This window comes from Salmo salar, chromosome ssa27, assembly GCF_905237065.1.
Source record: "Salmo salar chromosome ssa27, Ssal_v3.1, whole genome shotgun sequence".
NCBI classification, from domain to species: Eukaryota; Metazoa; Chordata; class Actinopteri; order Salmoniformes; family Salmonidae; genus Salmo; species Salmo salar.
Genome location: NC_059468.1, coordinates 35,882,620 through 35,902,965, shown reverse-complemented (window position 1 = coordinate 35,902,965; position 20,346 = coordinate 35,882,620). Strand labels below are relative to the sequence as shown.

Below are 20,346 nucleotides of genomic sequence, written 5' to 3'. Positions count from 1 at the left end.
GCACCAGATCCTTCACATTCTCTTTAATATCATCTATGGAGATAGTGGGACCAAATAAATGACTCCACTCAATTTAGCATAAATTGGCTTTTGATCTTCTTCCTATTGAGAGTTCCCATTTGAAGAATCTTCCCTTGCTGAGCATGGCTACCACAGGATAATAGCAGTCTACCATTTCCAATGAACCGGTCTAGGTTGACTTCACCTATCTGTCATTATGTCACTGCTTAATGGGATAGGGTGTAGATGCAGCCCTGTGGTCACATCAAACACACCACAACTTTCCAGATGTTGATTCTCCAATCTTCTCTCCGTATCCTCCATCGCTGCATCCTCTGAAAACCACTTTGTAGCCACACTAATAAAGGTAGGCTAGCAGTAAAGAGTGTTTTGTCAGTAACTGAAAGGTCGCTATTTCGAAATCCCAGAGCCGACTAGTTGAAGAATCTGTCGATGTGCCCCTGGGCAAGCAACTTAACCCTAGTCGCTCTGGATAAGAGTGTCTACTAAAATATACATGTTTCTTGATGTTTCCCTTTCTATCACTGGCTTGGACGTCGCTACAACTCACATGCTACGCAGGAGTTTGTCGGTAGGGGGTGACATCACATTGCAAAATGTGAACTTGTTCCTTGTTTTCCCTTACATAATTTGCACTACACGTTCATGTGAGTCCACAGGCAAAATGTGCATTTTTAGGGTAGTGGAACTGTCCCCAGAATTAGTTTAATTTCCATTACAATATTTAGCAAGACTCTCTCTCCCCCTGTCCCAGAGACACAGAGAGAGTACCATATAAACTAAAGCCCTCCTTATTTGCAGAATGGACATCTCTGGCCTGCTATCATACACTGAGTATGATGAAACAGCATCCATTCTTCAGATGTTCACCTCTTCTGCTGCCCTGGGTGCCATGGATGTGGAGCTCATTGTTAGGGTCGACTTGTTCAGTTCTCAACTCACTCAAAAAGGCGGTAAGAATGTGAAAAAGCGGGCTTCTCACAGTTTCTGCTCCAAGCTGCTATTGTTAGTCTCATTGATTTTGTCATTGATTTCCGGTGTTTCCACTCTCAAACAAGGATTTTGCTTTGTGTTTGCCTCTGTAAGTGAGGTTAAAGATTGTATTTCCCATAGTTGTCTCAGATTCTTCCCACCTCAAGTTTGACATACTGTAGCTGTTTGTTTATCACAGTTTGTAAGTCAAGTAGGATCAGCCCTTTCCATCAGAGGGTAAAACAACATACCCAGGATTGGTCTTTGCTCTGTAGAATACATATCAGCCCACGAAGACCTTTGAATTCCTACAGATTTTTAACCATGGGGAACCTTGTTTATGATAAAATATATTGTTTCACCTGAATACGTTTTTGTGGGATGTGCCATTTTTATTTTTTTGCATTATAGAAGCTTTGTACATGTATAAATTAAATCACATTCAAAACAATCATGAGACCAAGCAAGAATGTCAAACCACTGACATGAATAACTTTTTCTCTATAGTAGATCATATGAAGAGAAGTAATTGTTGGAGAGGAGAGCAGGGAGACAATCTCTCCCCCTTCCTCTCTCTCTGTCTCCCCCCTTCCTCTCTCTCTGTCTCTCCCCTTCCTCTCTCTCTGTCTCTCCCCCTTCCTCTCTCTCTGTCTCTCCCCCTTCCTCTCTCTCTGTCTCCCCCTTCCTCTCTCTCTGTCTCTCCCCTTCCTCTCTCTCTGTCTCTCCCCCTTCCTCTCTCTCTGTCTCTCCCCCTTCCTCTCTCTCTGTCTCCCCCCTTCCTCTCTCTCTGTCTCCCCCCTTCCTCTCTCTCTGTCTCTCCCCCTTCCTCTCTCTCTGTCTCCCCCCTTCCTCTCTCTGTCTCCCCCTTCCTCTATTTCTGGCTTTTCCTCCTCCTCTCAAAAAGCTGCAGATCATAAATCAACTATTTTATTCCAGATGCCACAGAGTTAGAATAGGCTGTTCAGAGAACCACAGAGAGTCAGAACAGGCTGTTCAGAGAACCACAGGCAGGCACGACATAACAATGAAGCCTCAGCATAAATTCTCTCTCTCTTTCTCTCACTCTCTCTCTCTCTATCTTACTCTCTCCATCTAGTGTGGAGGTTGACGGGAGAATAATAACAAAACCAGTTGATATTGCCAATCATTTTGCAGATTTTTTTACAAAGAAATGAATTTACTGAGCAACAATGTAAACATACATTCTTCCAAACAAGCTATTGCCCAATGGATTGATGATCATATTATGAGCAACAAGGTCTGCTCTTTTAGTCTGCAAACGGTGTCAGTGGAGGAGGTGTTAAACCTATTGAAGTCATTACCTGATGGTAAATCTACAGGTTATGGTCTTATGGACAAGTTTTTGCTTCGCTGTGCTGCTCCCCAGATTGCAGTTCCAGTGAGATACATATTTAATTGGTCACTGGAAAAGGGGATGTTTGCAAATGTATGGAAGCATGCGAAACTGTGTCCTATTCCGCAAGACTGCAAAGAACCCATTACTCCTGCCAATAGTCGACCAATTAGTCTACTCCCTACACTCAGTAAGATATTGCAGGGCATTGTGAGTAGACAAGTAGACAAGAATGATCTGATTACAGCCAATCAGCATGCTTATCGTAAAAACCATTCCACTACCACTGCATTGGTTGACATGACTGACCAGTGGCTCAATGCTATGGATAATGGCAAGTTTGTGGGTGTACTATTTTTAGATTTCAGTGCAGCATTTGATTTAGTGGATCATTAAATAATTTTGACAGAATGAATGCATTATGGTTTTAAGGAGGTAGCATTGAATTGGGTACAGTCATATCTAACTGACAGGAAACAGTCCACCTATATCAATGGTTCATTTTCTTCCCCTCGTGTGTTAAACTGTGGAATACCGCAGGGCAGCTGCCTTGGGCCACTTCTTTATTTAATATATACCAACGACCTTCCCTATGCCTTAGCTGAAACTCAAGCTACTATATTTGCAGATGATACTACAATTTATGCAGCAAGACAATCAGTTCAACAGGTACCGCAAGCTTTACAAGGAGATTTGGAGAATATCAGGGAGTGGGTTTGCCAAAACAAACTTGTTTTAAACACCAAGAAAACCAAAGTTATGTTGGTCTGTTCCACTAGGAAAAGGCCAAAACAGCATGGGATACAATTAAGTATGGGAGGAGTACAAATTGAAGAAGTGGCAGAAACCAAACTACTAGGAGTGCAGCTAGACAACTGCTTATCATGGTCGTCTCAAATAACTAATCTATGTAAAAAAATAAATAAAACAGCATGTATAATCAGAAGGATAGCTAAATATTTACGAGGAAAAATTCTTCAGCAAATAACACAAGCATTAATTGAGAGTCACGTGAACTACTGTTCTGTGGTCTGGGGAAATGCATCTTCAGGTGAAGTTAGGAGGCTGCAGATTGCACAGAACAAAGCAGCAAGGATTGTTTTAAGGTGGAGATATGGTTCTTCTGTTGCAGTCATGCGCAATGTTCTTGGTTGGTCATCAATCGACAATATAATTGGAAAAAACATGCTTATTTTATTTCATAATATACATCATTTAAAACGGCCAAGTTCTATTCACAATGGTATTCAGTTGGTAAGAGACAGACATTCCGTAAATACTAGGAATAGATTGTCCACCATCTATGCGTTATCCAGACAGAGAAGAGAAATAGGCAAAAGAGTATTTCAATTTAGAGCAATGAAGAAATTGAATAAATTAACTGAGCAAACCAGAAAACTTTCAATATATAAATTTAAACATTATTTTAAAACTATTTAAATATAATACAGAGAAATGTTGTGGGACTATAGAAGAATCAATATTTTTTAGATTGAGTATTTATTGGGTCATTATGTTAGTATATTATGTATGTTTGTAATAGTGTGTTATATGTGAAAATGTGTTCGTATTATAAATTGTATTTTAATGTTTAAGGACTCTTGGAAGATTAGTCCAAATGGGGACTAAAAGAGATCCAAATAAAATCAAATCGCTCTCTCTCTCTCTCTTGTCTCTCTCTCTTTTTCTCTCCCTCTCTCTTTCTCTCACTCTCTCTCGCTCTCTCTCGTTCTCTCTCTCACTCTCTCGCTGTCTCTCGTCTCTCTCTCTCTCTCTCTCCTTTGTTGCTGAATCATCCCACTTCACACTACCACAACTAATCCCCTTCAGCAATGTTCCCTTTAATTTTTTGGGGCACTGAGCGGAAACCTGAAGGTTGTGAAAATTTTGTGCAACTTCCAGGGTGCGTTTACAGTAAACACTGAGGCTGTACCCTAACCGTTTTAGACAGCAGCCAATAGGTCTATATGTGGTGTTCAATGCAGGCCTACTTTGCATGAGACTTTTAAAAACGTTTTTACATTATTTTTTACTTGGTCTGTAACACCATGGACTAAATAGGTGACTGTAAATTGCATTGTTTTATTACAAAATAAAATGAATTATTATTACCACACAGAGAAGTATACAATGTAGCCTACCGCACTGAAAAGCCATTCACTCGCAGATGATTGAAAGACTGCTCGTGGGCCAAGGTCCCCCTGCAAATTAAATTATACTCTATTGTGCTCTGGCTCTGCCTACAACAACATCACAGACTCAATCTTGCAAAGTGAGATTTGTTTTGTTTTGTTGCATTGAAAAGGGGCTGATATAATGTTGTTTCGATCACAGAAAAAAAACGTGAATCTATATAGTGCAAACTAACGGGGCGAACTCAGTGAGTTCAATCTCTTGAGTCTCTGTGCAGCCTGGCATTTCATCTGCGCGGCAGTCCTGGAGGAGGTGCACGGCCGCGCATGTGCGCAGTTTACGAGGGACCATTGGTCTTCAGCATGTCTTCATATTCTGTGCCACAGTGGTTGTACGATACCGAGATTCATCTACAAGCAAGTGATGCCCAAGCCGGTGAACTTGAAGTGGTTGGAAAAGTCAGCTCAACATTCAAGTCTTGATCACTGCAGCAGCGGCGATAGAAAGACTTTGTGGCTGAGCCAGGGCTGAACGCACTCAGCCAGTTCCCTCAGGACTGTGGTGTGGGCGCAGGACCAGCTCTCTAACCAGCTCTCTCTTTCGTTCATTCCCAGAGAAATATGAGCGAGAGGGAGAACACAGGTCGTCATCTGTGGACGGTGCTGTGCTGCGGGCCAGGGTCACCCAAGTTGCCTCCGCCATTAGAGCTGCTTTTATTCCCTCCTTGAGCGCGCATGTGTGTGTGCCCGCAGGTGTGTTTCTGCTTTTATCCTCGCTCTGTGGCCATCTATCCCCCGGCAGTCACTCCACTAATTGGCTGCTGCTCTGAAGTGTCAGTGCTGTTATATTTCAATATCACAGAACATTTCATTAGAGAGAGGTGAGGTCTCGGCAAGGATGGACCGTCCACATATGTCTTAGATCAGATTTAAATGTATCGCTGGACTTGTTCTGGCGTGGTTCTATATTAGGGTCTGATATAGTGTGTGTTGGTATGGTATACAGTGTTATAGTCATAGCATTAAATATAAGAAGGAATATGGTTATAGGGTTGTCCTTTATTAGGGTCTGGTATAGTGTAGGCCTTTTGCGCAAATACATCAACTGTCCCATGTGGCTCACTTGGTAGCATGGTGCTTGTGACGTCAGCGTTGTGGGTCCGAGTCCCACGGGTGACCCGTATGAAAATGTATACGCACACTACTTTAAGGAGCATCTACGTAAACATAAATCATGTTGAACTTGTTTGTACTCTATTGGATCCGAGCTGAGTTCTTATCCTCCGTTGCTTTGTGTGTGCGGAAAATGAAAGCACAGGGAGACGAGGGTCATTCAGTGTAGCTGGAATCCTATGGTTATGTCCCAAATCGCACCCTATTCCCTATACAGTGGTCCCAAATGGCACCCTATTCCCTATATAATAGTCCCAAATGGCACCCTATTCCCTATACAATGGTCCCAAATTGCACCCTATTGCCTATATAATGGTCCCAAATGGCACCCTATTCCCTATATAGTGCAATACTTTTGATCATGTCCCATAGGGCTCTAGTCATACGTAGTGTGCTATATAGGGTATAGGGTGTCGTGATGCCTCCCTGATGCTGCAGGCCTTTAAGTTAGACACGGTTGTTTCCCTTTATCCCTCAATAGTATAAAGAAACTTGTTTCATCTTAAATTTCCAAGTTCAATTTCCTCATCCATTGTTGTTGCTGTTTTCGCCGACAAGGGCAGCCGTGGCGGCACAGCGAAACATTTGTGTCAGTTTAATGAATACATACATACATACATAAATACACATATAAAACAGGTGCACTGTGGATTGAGAATGCCTGGCTGCTTTGGGGAAATAAGCTGCTTAAACAGAGAGCTTTCACTATAAGTCCTGGCATTGTAGGGTATAATATGTGTTACAAGTCAATCCTCACACTCCCTTTTTGCCTCTTTGTACTTTTTTTCTCTGCAATGTGAAGTTTCTAACTTTTCTACCTCGGCAGAAGAGACCCAATGCTTCCCAATGCATTTCACACATTATTGAGGATTTCACAGTATGAAAGCAACTTGGTGAAGTTTTCTGTAAAGCTGGATTTTGTTTTTAATGTTTTGTTGCTCAGATATTTTTTGACAGTTAAGGTACATGTCACATCGGACAAGCACTTATTTCACAGAATATTTATTTTCTGTTAGAGAGGTCACAGACGAGGCTTGAACGCACACACTTTTGTGTTCCCATCCTTCAGACGTAAAACTCTTAGCAACATCTTTCCTTAGAGTATACATTGAATTAAATCACAGCCAAGTAAACGAGCCACACAACTGAACTCTGCTTGGTGCAGCAACAAAAAAAGTATACCAGTCAATTAAACTCCAATTACTCAGGCCAAATAGATTTGGGTTCAATTGACTGCACATTATGTTGTTTGCCAATGATAATGATCTGGGAATGGTTTTCCCTTTTCCCAGTCTTAGTTACCAAGAATAAAAGGTTTCGAGAAGATCGTATATTACTGCAATAGGTTTCCATATAACTCGGTCCCTGTAGTGCTTTGTGTGGACCAAAAGGGGGCAGAAGTAATCCACTGAAAAGGGTATCTAAGAGTACAAGTGTTGGCATGTATGTTGGGGTTCTAGTTTAAACAAAGCCATGTACTTCAAGTGGAAGTCTGGAGGGCTGTAGAGGGGAAGGAGGAACATGTACAGAGAGGTTCCAAAGGTTGTTTAACTTCATGACATTATCTCTTTCGTCAGGGTCCAAGGGTTGGTTAACTTCATACCATTATCTATTATATGGCCCAGCGTCGTCCGGGTTTGGCCTGGGTAGGCCGTCATTGTAAATAATAATTTGTTCTTAACTGACTTGCCTAGTTAAATGAAGGTCAAATAAATAAATAAATAACATCTGTTTCATCAGGTTCCAAGGGTTGGTTAACTTAATGTCATTATCTCATTCATCAGGTTCCAAAGGTTGGTTAACTTAATGTCATTATCTCATTCATCGGGTTCCAAGGGTTGGTTAACTTAATGTCATTATCTCATTCATCAGGTTCCAAAGGTTGGTTAACTTAATGTCATTATCTCATTCATCGGGTTCCAAAGGTTGGTTAACTTAATGTCATTATCTCATTCATCGGGTTCCAAGGGTTGGTTAACTTAATGTCATTATCTCATTCATCAGGTTCCAAAGGTTGGTTAACTTAATGTCATTATCTCATTCATCAGGTTCCAAAGGTTGGTTAACTTAATGTCATTATCTCATTCATCGGGTTCCAAGGGTTGGTTAACTTAATGTCATTATCTCATTCATCGGGTTCCAAAGGTTGGTTAACTTAATGTCATTATCTCATTCATCAGGTTCCAAAGGTTGGTTAACTTAATGTCATTATCTCATTCATCAGGTTCCAAAGGTTGGTTAACTTAATGTCATTATCTCATTCATCAGGTTCCAAAGGTTGGTTAACTTAATGTCATTATCTCATTCATCAGGTTCCAAAGGTTGGTTAACTTAATGTCATTATCTCATTCATCGGGTTCCAAAGGTTGGTTAACTTAATGTCATTATCTCATTCATCGGGTTCCAAAGGTTGGTTAACTTAATGTCATTATCTCATTCATCAGGTTCCAAAGGTTGGTTAACTTAATGCCATTATCTCATTCATCGGGTTCCAAAGGTTGGTTAACTTAATGTCATTATCTCATTCATCAGGTTCCAAAGGTTGGTTAACTTAATGTCATTATCTCATTCATCGGGTTCCAAGGGTTGGTTAACTTCATACCATTAACTATTTCACCAGGTTCCAAAGGTTGGTTAACTTAATGCCATTATCTCATTCATCATGGTCATACCAAGGAACAATTAGCTATTTGATTTTGAATTGTAGGACCCCTTTAGTTATATATATTTTTTTAAGTTTCTGACCTATATCGGAGAAATATAAAAATATCCGGAAATTATAATATATATTTTTTTACCCATATTTAACCCATTTTTTACGCTCTCAACTACTTCCATATACACTGAATGTATAAAACGTTTTATATTCTGGATGGTTCGAGCCGTGAATGCTGATTGGCGACAGCCGTGGTATATCAGACCATATACCACGTGTATGACAAATATATATTTTTACTGCTCTAATTAAGTTCGGAACCAGTTTATAATAGCAATAAGGCACCTCAGGGGTTTGTGGTATATGGCCAATATACCACGGCTAAGGGCTGTATCCAGGCACTCCGCGTTGCGTAGTGCTTAAGAACAGCCCTTAGCCGTGGTATATTGTTCATATACAGTGCCTTGCACAAGTATTCATCCTCTTGGCGTTTTTCCTATTTTGTAGCATTACAACCTGTAATTTAAATAGATTTTTATTTGGATTTCATGTAATGGACATACACAAAATAGTCCAAATTGGTGTTGTGAAATGAATTAAAAAATAATAATAATAATAAAATAAATAAATGGAAAAGTGGTGGGTGCATATGTATTCACCCCCTTTGCTATGAAGCCCCCAAATAAGATCTGGTGCAACCAATTACCTTCAGAAGTCACATAATGAGTTAGTCCTTCTGTGTGTAATCTAAGTGTCACATGATCTGTCACATGATCTCAGTATATATACACCTGTTCTGAAAGGCCCCAGAGTCTGCACCAACACTAAGCAAGGGGCACCACCAAGCAAGCGGCACCATGAAGACCAAGGAGCTCTTCATCAGGGACAAAGTCAGGGACTAAGTTGTGGAGAAGTACAGATCAGGGTTGGGTTATAAAAAAAATCATAAACTTTCAACATCCCATGGAGCACCATTAAATCCATTATTAAAAAATGGAAAGAATATGGCACCACAACAAACCTGCCAAGAGAGGGCCGCCCACGAAAACTCACAGACCAGGCAAGGAGGGCATTAATCAGAGAGGCAACAAAGAGACCAAAGATAACCCTGAATTAGCTGCAAAGCTCCACAGTGGAGATTGGAGTCTGTCCATAGGACCACTTTAAACCGTACACTCCACAGAGCTGGACTTTACAGAAGAGTGGCTAGATAAAAGCCATTGCTTTTTTTTTGTCAGATGAGACAAAAATTGAGCTTTTTGGCCATCAAGGAAACACTATGTCTGGCGCAAACCAAACACTTCCCATCACCCGAGAACACCATCCCCTGTGGGGGATGTTTTTCATCGGCAGGGACTGGGAAATTGGTCAGAATTGAAGAAATGATGGATGGCCCTAAATACAGGGAAATTCTTGAGGGAAACCTATTTCAGTCTTCCAGAGATTTGAGACTGGAACGGAGGTTCAACTTCCTGCAGGACAATGACCACAAGTACAGTCGTGGCCAAAAGTTTTGAGAATGACACAAATATTAATTTTCACAAAGTTTGCTGCTTCAGTGTCTTTAGATATTTTTGTCAGATGTTACTATGGAATACTTAAGTATAATTACAAGCATTTCATAAGTGTCAAATGTTTTTATTGACAATTACATGAAGTTTATGCAAAGAGTCAATATTTGCAATGTTGACCCTTCTTTTTCAAGACCTCTGCAAACCGCCCTGGCATGCTGTCAATTAACTTCTGGGCCACATCCTGACTGATGGCAGCCCATTCTTGCATAATCAATGCTTGGAGTTTGTCAGAATTTGTGGGTTTTTGTTTGTCCACCCGCCTCTTGAGGATTGACCACAAGTTCTCAATGGGATTAAGGTCTGGGGAGTTTCCTGGCCATGGACCCAAAATATTGATGTTTTGTTCCCCGAGCCACTTAGATATCACTTTTGCCTTATGGCAAGGTGCTCTATCATGCTGGAAAAGGCACTGTTCGTCACCAAACTGTTCCTGGATGGTTGGGACAAGTTGCTCTCGGAGGATGTGTTGGTACCATTCTTTATTCATGGCTGTGTTCTTAGGAAAAATTGTGAGTGAGCCCACTCCCTTGGCTGAGAAGCAACCCCACACATGAATGGTCTCAGGATGCTTTACTGTTGGCATGACACAGGACTGATGGTAGCGCTCACCTTGTCTTCTCCGGACAAGCTTTTTTCCGGAAGCCCCAAAAAATCGGAAAGGGGATTCATCAGAGAAAATGACTTTACCCCAGTCCTCAGCAGTCCAATCCCTGTACCTTTTTCAGAATATCAGTCTGTCCCTGATGTTTTTCTTGGAGAGAAGTGGCTTCTTTGCTGCCTTTCTTGACACCAGGCCATCCTCCAAAAGTCTTCGCCTCACTGTGCGTGCAGATGCACTCACACCTGCCTGCTGCCATTCCTGAGCAAGCTCTGTACTGGTGTAACCCCGATCCCGCAGCTGAATCAACTTTAGGAGACGGTCTTGGCGCTTTCTGGACTTTCTTGGGCACCCTGAAGCCTTCTTCACAACAATTTAACCACTCTCCTTGAAGTTCTTGATGATCCGATAAATGGTTGATTTAGGTGCAATCTTACTGGCAGCAATATCCTTGCCTGTGAAGCCCTTTTTGTGCAAAGCAATGATGACGGCACGTGTTTCCTTGCAGGTAACCATGATTGACAGAGGAAGAACAATGATTCCAAGCACCACCCTCCTTTTGAAGCTTCCAGTCTGTTATTCAAACTCAATCAGCATGACAGAGTGATCTCCAGCCTTGTCCTTGTCAGCACTCACACCTGTGTTAACGAGAGAATCACTGACATGATGTCAGCTGGTCCTTTTGTGGTAGGGCTGAAATGCAGTGGAAATGTTTTTTGGGGATTCAGTTCATTTGCATGGCAAAGAGGGACTTTGCAATTAATTGCAATTCATCTGATCACTCTTCATACAATTCTGGAGTATATGCAAATTGCCATCATACAAACTGAGGCAGCAGACTTTGTGAAAATCAATATTTGTGTCATTCTCTGAACTTTTGGCCACGACTGTATACTACTAATGCAACACTTGAGTGGTTTAAGGGGAAATATTTAAATGTCTTGGAATGGCCTAGTCAAAGCCCAGACCTCAATCCAATTGAGAATCTGTGGTATGACTTAAAATATTGCTGTATACCAGTGGAACCCATGCAACTTGAAGAAGCTGGAGCAGTTTTGCCTTGAAGAATGGGCAAAAGTCCCAGGGGCTAGATGTGCCATGCTCATAGAGACATACCCCAAGAGAGTTGCAGCTGTAATTGCTGCAAAAGGGGTGGCTCTACAAAGTAATGACTTTGGGGGGGTGAATAGTTATGCACTCTCAAGTTTTCCGTTTTTTTGTCTTATTTCTTGTTCGTTTCACAATAAAAAATATTTTGCTTCTTCAAAGTGGTAGGCATGTTGTGTAAATCAAATGATTCAAATCCTCAAAAAAATTAATTTTAATTCCAGGTTGTAAGGCAACAAAATAGGAAAAATGCCAAGGGTCTAGGGTGAATACTTTCGCAAGCCACTGTACCACACCCCTTCGTGACTTGTTGCTTAAAAGAACACCTGCCAGGTGAATCAAATCAACTCCAATCAAATGTTATTTGCCACATGCGCCGAATACAAAAAGTGTTGTCGTACCCTCTTTACAACTGTCTTGGTGTGTTTGGACCATGATAGTTTGTTGGTGATGCGGACACCAAGGAACTTGGAACTCTCAACCTGCTCCAATGCAGCCCCATCGATGTTAATGGGAGCCTGTTCGGCCCTCCTTTTCCTGTGGTCCACGATCAGCTCCTTTGTCTTGCTCACATTGAGGAAGAGGTTGTTGTCCTGGCACCACACAGCCAGGTCTCTGATCTCCTCCCTATAGACTGCCTCATCGTTGTCGGTGATCAGGCTTACCACTGTTGTGTTGTCAGCAAACTTAATGATGGTGTTGAAGTCGTGCTTGGCCACGCAGTCTTGGGTGAACAGGGAGTACAGGAAGGGACTAAGCATGCACCCCTGAGGGGCTCCAGTGTTGAGGAACAGCGTGGCGGATGTGTTGTTGCCTACCCTTACCACCTGCAGGAGGCCCTACAAGAAGTCCAGGATCCAGTTGCAGAGGGAGGTGTTTAGTTCCAGGGTCCTTAGCTTAGTGATGAGCTTTGTGGGCACTATGGCGTTGACCGTTGAGATGAACAGCATTCTCACATAGGTGTTCCTTTTGTCCAGATGGGAAAGGGCAGTGTGGAGTGCAATAGCGATTGCGTCATCTGTGGATCTGTTGGGGCGGTATGCAAATTAGAGAGGGTCTAGTGTTTCTGGGACAATGGTGTTGATGTGTGCCATGACCAGCCTTTCAAAGCACTTCATGGCTACCGACGTGAGTGCTAGGGTGCGGTAAACATTTCAGCAGTTAAAATCATATCTAAATCAAATCAAATCAAATTGTATTTGTCACATGCGCCGAATACAACAGGTGTAGACCTTACAGTGAAATGCTTACTTACAAGCCCTTAATCAACAATGCAGTTTTAAGAAAAAAAAGTGTTAAAGTATTTACTGAAAAAAGAATAATTATGGCGCAACAATAAAATAACAGTAGCAAGGCTATATACAGGGGGTACCGGTACAATGTGAGGGGGCACTGGTTAGTCAAGGTAATTGAGGTAATATGTACATGTAAGTAGAGGTAAACTGACTATGCATGGATAATAAACAGAGAGTAGCAGCAGCGTAAAAATGGGGTTGGGGGGGACAATGCAAATAGTCCTGGTAGCCATTTAATTAGCTGTTCAGGAGTCTTATGGCTTGAGGGTAGAAGCTACTAAGAAGCCTTTTGGACTTGGCGTTCTGGAACCGCTTGCCGTGCGGTAGCATAGAGAACAGCCTATGACCACCTTCGCTTTCTTGGGCACAGGGACTATGGAGGTCTGCTTGAAACATATACAGTTGAAGTGGGAAGTTTACATACACTTAGGTTGGAGTCATTAAAACTCCATTTACATTTTTAGTCATTTAGCAGACGCTCTTATCCAGAGCGACTTACAGTAGTGAATGCATACATTTCATACATTATCATTTCCCCCCGTACTGGTCCCACGTGGGAATCAAACCTGGCGTTGCAAACACCATGCTCTACCAACTGAGCCACACGGGACCATTTTTCAACCACTCCACACATTTCTTGTTAACAAACTATAGTTCTGGCAAGTCGGTTAGGACATCTACTTTGTGCATGACACAAGTAATTATTCCAACAATTGTTTACAGACAGATTATTTCACTTATAATTCACTGTATCACAATTCCAGTGGGTCAGAAGTTTACATACACTAAGTTGACTGTGCCTTTAAACAGCTTGGAAAATTCTATAAAGTGATGTCATGGCTTTAGATGCTCCTGATAAGCTAATTGACATCATTTGAGTCAATTGGAGGTGTATCTGTGGATGTATTTCAAGGCCTACCTTTAAACTCAGGGCCTCTTTGCTTGACATCATGGGAAAATCAAAATAAATCAGCCAAGACCTCAGAAAAAAAAATTGTTGACCTCCACAAGTCTGTTTCATCCTTGGGAGCAATTTCCAAACGCCTGAAGGTACCACGTTCATCTGTACAAACAACAGTACGCAAGTATAAACACCATGGGACCACACAGCCGTCATACCGCTCAGGAGATGAACGTTCTTTGGTGCGAAAAGTGCAAATCAATCCCAGAACAACAGCAAAGGACCTTGTGAGGATGCTGGAGGAAACAGGTACAAAAGTATCTATATCCACAGTAAAACGAGTCCTATATTGACATAAACTGAAAGGTCACTCAGCAAGGAAGAAGCCACTGTAATGCTGTAATGAGTAATGCTGATGTGTGCTTCTACAGGTTCAGGAGTAATGCTGGGAAAGGTACTTTCTTGTATACTGGAGCCTCAGAATGGAATGAGTTGCCTCTGCCTATAAAAACAACGTCCTCTCTGGACAGCTTTAAAAATAAAGTAAAAATATGTTTGATGTCCTCTGTGCCCATATGAATAACCCCTATGATTTCACGGGTAGGATGAGACAGATGTTCTTCTTCTATGTGTTTGTTTTATTATTTCACTGTCATACTGTGTTCCATCTTGTCTAGCCATCTTGTTTCAAGAGGTCCACAATGGAAATAAGTCCCAGACTGTATTGTATGTTATCCTCCATGATTTTATTCATGTTCATGTATGGCTTTTAACTTTTATGTGTGCTTGTTTTTTAAACTGGTCGAATTAATAAACTAAACTAAACTAAACTGCTCCAAAACCGCCATATTGTCACGACTTCTGCCGAAGTCGATGCCCCTCCTTGTTCGGCCGGTCGACGTCACCGGTCTTCCAGCCACCATTGATCAGTTTTTCATTTTCCATTGGTTTTGTCTGGTCTCTTTACACACCTGTTTCTTATCCGTAATTACATGTTGTGTATTTAACCCTCTGTTTCCCCTCATATCCTTGTCGGTGATTGTTTGTTATGTTATGTACGTGTTGATTATGTATCGGTGTGCGACGGGTTATTTTTACCCGGATTATTTAGTACGTTGGTTTTGGAGTTTGTTTTCTTTAATAAATACTCCATTTTGAACCACTTTGGTTTCTCCTGCACCTGACTTCCCTGCCACCTACATACACGGATTATGACACATATAAAAGCCAGACTACGTTTTGCAACTGCACATGGGGACAAAGATCATACTTTTTGGAGAATTGTCCTCTGGTCTGATGAAACAAAAATACAATTGTTTGGCCATAATGACTATCATTATGTTTGGAGGAAAAACGGGGAGGCTTGCAAGCCGAAGAACACCATCCCAACCGTGAAGCACAGGGGTGGCAGCATCATGTTGTGGGGGTGCTTTGTTGCAGGAGGGACTGGTGCACTTCACAAAATAGATGGCATCATGAGAAGGAAAATTATGTGTGTCAATTTTAGCAGCATCTCAAGACATCAGTAAGTTAAAACTTGTTCGCAAATGGGTCTTCCAAATGGACAATGACCCCAAGCATACTTCCAAAGTTGTGGCAAAATGGCTTAAGGACAACAAGTCAAATTATTGGAGTGGCCATCACAAAGCTCTGGGTAGTGCCCTAGCTGGGTATGGTCCTAGCTATAGAAAATGTGTGGGCAGAACTGAAAAAGCGTGTGCGAGCAAGGAGGCCTACAAACCTGCACCAGCTCTGTCTGGGGGAATGGGCCAAAATTCACCCAACTTATTGTGGGAAGCTTGTGGAAGGCTACCCGAAACGTTTGACCCAAGTTTAACTATTTAAAGGCAATGCTACCAAATACTAATTGAGTGTATGTAAACTTCTGACCCACTGGGAATGTGATGAAAGAAATAAAAGCTGAAATAAATCATTCTCTCTACTATTATTCTGACATTTCACATTCTTAAAATAAAGTGGTGATCCTAACTGACCTAAGACAGGGAATTTTTACTAGGATTAAATGTCAGGAATGTGAAAAACTGAGTTTAAATGCATTTGGCTAAGGTGTATGTAAACTTCCGACTTAAACTGTAGGTATTACAGACTCGGTCAGGGAGAGGTTGAAAATGTCAGTGAAGACAAGACATTTAATCCAGGTGAAAGCTATGATCCCTTATTGATGTCACTTGCTAAGTCCACTTAAATCAATGTAGATGAAGGGGAGGAGACAGGTTAAAGAATGATTTTTAAGCCTTGAGACATGGATTGTGTATGTGTGCCATTCAGAGGGTGAATGGGCAAGACAAAATATCAAAGTGCCTTTGAACAGGGTATGGTAGTAGGTGCAAGGCACCAGTTTATGTCAAGAACTGCAGCACTGCTGGATTTTTCACGCTCAACAGTTTCCCGTTTGTATCAAGAATGGCCCACCACCCAACCGACATCCAACCAACTTCACACAGCCGTGGGAAGAATTGGAGTCAACATGGGCCAGCATCCCTGTAGAACGTCCATGCCTGACGAGTTGAGGCAGTTTTTTTTTTACTGGTACCGGGCTACCTTCAGACGAGTCTTGTGTGGGTTCATAATTGTTTGTAGGCCACATTGTTCGGACGCTACAGATGTTTTTGTGAGAAGACCGATTTTCGGGATGTCTCCTGGCCTTACAAACAGAAGGGCGACATTGGATGGATGTGGTGGATTGAGACGAGGCCCATGCAAAAAACAGCATGCTAATTAGGTTTACGAAGGGGGGCGCGGATATTTGACTCTCAGGGGTTTTAACTTAATGCCGTTATCTCATTCATCAGGTTACAAGGGTTGGTTCATTTAATGCCATTAAGTAATGCACTGGTTCAGGCAACAAAAAATATAATTAAAGGCGAGCGGACTCTCTCCAATTGACTTTTACCCTCAATTATTTTTCATTTGAGGCTGATGTAGTAGCTGATGTTTGGTCTGCTGCTTGGTCGCTCCTTGAGTATGTGCTACTCATGCATCTCCATATCTTTTTTATTTTTTTACTACTACGGATCTGCCTAAATATACAGTACTCCTTGAGTGAGGGGGAGTGACAGAGAGATAGAGAGAGATTCAAGCAGATTAACATACTGATTATCCATTCAAACGACATCTCCGTGCCAAGCCGGCGGAGGTCAGGGGCAGTCTCTCTCAACCCTATTAGGCAGCCAGCTGTTGGTGTTTATCCTCATCCCTTTAGACAGGAAGTTTACCACCATGGCCCTACTGAGGGGACAGAGTGACAGAGTGCCAGGTGCAGGCGCAGAGGGGGAGAGCGGTGGTCTCTTCAGTGTCATTAAGATGCAAAAAAAACACATTTTGTATTCACAGCTCGATTGGCAATATCGGGCTAGACTCTGACCACTGATTAAGCGGTGCCATTTTGGGGGGGGGGGGGATTGTTGTTGTTGTAATTGGTCGACGGAGCGCCATGCCAACTGAGAGGCCAATCGATCAGGGTATTAAAATAAGCATCTGCTCTCTTTTGAAAGTGGCAGTTTGTTAATTACTTCTCTGATCAGCAGAAGCTGGTGGGTGAGGGAGTTGAGGAGAGCAGAGCTGTGCCCTTGGCACAAACTTAGAGGACCAGGCCCTGAGATCTATTGCCCTGGAGAGGAGCTGATGTATGGGAAGAGGTTCAGAACCACACTCGCATGACAAGCAACCTTGTCTGAGGCCTGAAGACTTGCTTTAGCCCCTCGAGCTAATGGCTAGGCGTCAGCTCGGTGGGCTAACACAGTCTTGTGGTACTCAGGAGACCTGGGTTGGAACTCTGGGAGGTCACATTTTAGGATGGATGACGTGGGAGCCCCTGTTCTATTATTCCCATTTCCCTGGTGTTATTTCAGCTTAGTCTTGAGACTACCACCAGAACGCCAAAGTCTAGCAACCCGAAGGTTGCATGTTCAAATCTCATCACAGACAACTTCAGCATTTTAGCTAATTAAAAACTAATTAATAGCTAACGTTATCCACAACAATTTGGAATTTGAAACATATAATACGTTTTGCAAATTCGTAACATATTGTACATTCTGAAAATGTGTAAAATGTTGTACATTTGGCAAATTCGTAACATATCATAAAATTTGTAATTCGTAACATATCATACGAAATGGATAATGGACATCCACAAATTAATACATACCATACGAAACGTAACATATCATACTAAATGGAGTGTCTCAGATATATGTACAGAATAATACTAAATCCTCTGAGACCAGGTTGGGTAAAACAACACATTTCACTACATCGATCCAGTGTATGTGACTGTCACGACTTCCGCTGAAATCGGCCCCTCTCCTTGTTCGAGCGGTGTTCGGCGGTCGACGTCTCTGATCTTCTAGCCATCACTGTTTCATTTTTCATTTTCCATTGGTTTTGTGTTGTCTTCCTTCACACCTGGTTCCAATCCCATCAATTACATGTTGTGTATTTAACCCTCTGTTTCCCCTCATGTCCTTGTCGGTGATTGTTCGTTGTATTGGTGCTTTGTATGTTATGGTGTGCGACGGGTTTTGTACCCACTTTCTTTATTTTGTATCAGTTGGTTTTCGGAGTTTGTGAGCATTTATTCTCCTGCGCCTGACTTCCCTGCCACCAGCACGCACCCCATTACAGTGACAATAAAACATTATTATTATTATACACTGCTCAAAAAAACAAAGGAAACACTTAAACAACACAATGTAACTCCAAGTCAATCACACTTCTGTGAAATCAAACTGATCACTTAGGAAGCAACACTGATTGACAATAAATTTCACATGCTGTTGTGCAAATGGAATAGACAACAGGTGGAAATTATAGGCAATTAGCAAGACACCCCCAATAAAGGAGTGGTTCGGCAGGTGGTGACCACAGACCACTTCTCAGTTCCTATGCTTCCTGGCTGATGTTTTGGTCACTTTTGAATGCTGGCGGTGCTTTCACTCTAGTGGTAGCATGAGACGGAGTCTACAACCCACACAAGTGGCTCAGGTAGTGCAGCTCATCCAGGATGGCACATCAATGCGAGCTGTGGCAAGAAGGTTTGCTGTGTCTGTCAGCGTAGTGTCCAGAGCATGGAGGCGCTACCAGGAGACAGGCCAGTACATCAGGAGACGTGGAGGAGGCCGTAGGAGGGCAACAACCCAGCAGCAGGACCGCTACCTCCGCCTTTGTGCAAGGAGGAGCAGGAGGAGCACTGCCAGAGCCCTGCAAAATGACCTCCAGCAGGCCACAAATGTGCATGTGTCTGCTCAAACGGTCAGAAACAGACTCCATGAGGGTGGTATGAGGGCCTGACGTCCACAGGTGGGGGGTGTGCTTACAGCCCAACACCGTGCAGGACGTTTGGCATTTGCCAGAGAACACCAAGATTGGCAAATTCGCCACTGGCGCCCTGTGCTCTTCACAGATGAAGCAGGTTCACACTGAGCACATGTGACAGAGTCTGGAGATGCCGTGGAGAACGTTCTGCTGCCTGCAACATCCTCCAGCATGACCGGTTTGGCGGTGGGTCAGTCATGGTGTGGGGTGGCATTTCTTTGGGGGGCCGCACAGCCCTCCATGTGCTCGCCAGAGGTAGCCTGACTGCCATTAGGTACCGAGATGAGATCCTCAGACCATATGTGAGACCATATGCTGGTGCGGTTGGCCCTGGGTTCCTCCTAATGCAAGATAATGCTAGACCTCATGTGGCTGGAGTGTGTCAGCAGTTCCTGCAAGAGGAAGGCATTGATGCTATGGACTGGCCCGCCTGTTCCCCAGACCTGAATCCAATTGAACACATCTGGGACATCATGTCTCGCTCCATCCACCAACGCCACGTTGCACCACAGACTGTCCAGGAGTTGGCAGATGCTTTAGTCCAGGTCTGGGAGGAGATCCCTCAGGAGACCATCCGCCACCTCATCAGGAGCATGCCCAGGTGTGGTAGGGAGGTCATACAGGCACGTGGAGGCCACACACACTACTGAGCCTCATTTTTACTTGTTTTAAGGACATTACATCAAAGTTGGATCAGCCTGTAGTGTGGTTTTCCACTTTAATTTTGAGTGTGACTCCAAATCCAGACCTCCATGGGTTGATAAATTGGATTTCCATTGATTATTTTTGTGTGATTTTGTTGTCAGCACTTTCAACTATGTAAAGAAAAAAGTATTTCATAAGATTATTTCATTCATTCAGATCTAGGATGTGTTATTTTAGTGTTCCCTTTATTTTTTTGAGCAGTATACATATATTTTTTTGTGTGTGCGCCATGCCGTTGTCCTGAGGGTCGGGGTAAAAAGCTAGAGAGGTGAAGGACAATTCTCCAGACACAATAGTTGTGGTGGAAGACTTGATTTGGCTATAAAGTCGTGCACACACCTGAAACCTGTGTAAAATGGGTCAGTTTGAGTTTTGTTTATTTCCACGTCTGCCTGCCTCTCCCTGCTATCACCGGCCAGGCAGCCTCTCCTCAGAATCCTCTCTCAGCAACACAGCCATCAATCTATGTCCTTGAATGGGCCACTCGCTCGCATCACCGCATTCTGTAGTGTCTGGTGGGC

The 20,346-nt window shown here is 42.7% G+C and overlaps 1 protein-coding gene across 1 annotated transcript in view; it reads left to right on the top strand.

The window, feature by feature from the left end:
* The first annotated feature begins 9,165 nt into the window (after positions 1-9,165).
* LOC123730922 (DNA-directed RNA polymerase II subunit RPB1-like) overlaps positions 9,166-20,346 on the top strand; it is a 62,944-nt gene continuing 51,763 nt past the window's right edge. Inside the window, exon 1 of the mRNA XM_045709531.1 lies at positions 9,166-9,198. Within this exon, the coding sequence (XP_045565487.1) occupies positions 9,166-9,198 (33 nt within the window). The remainder of the gene's footprint in view (positions 9,199-20,346) is intronic.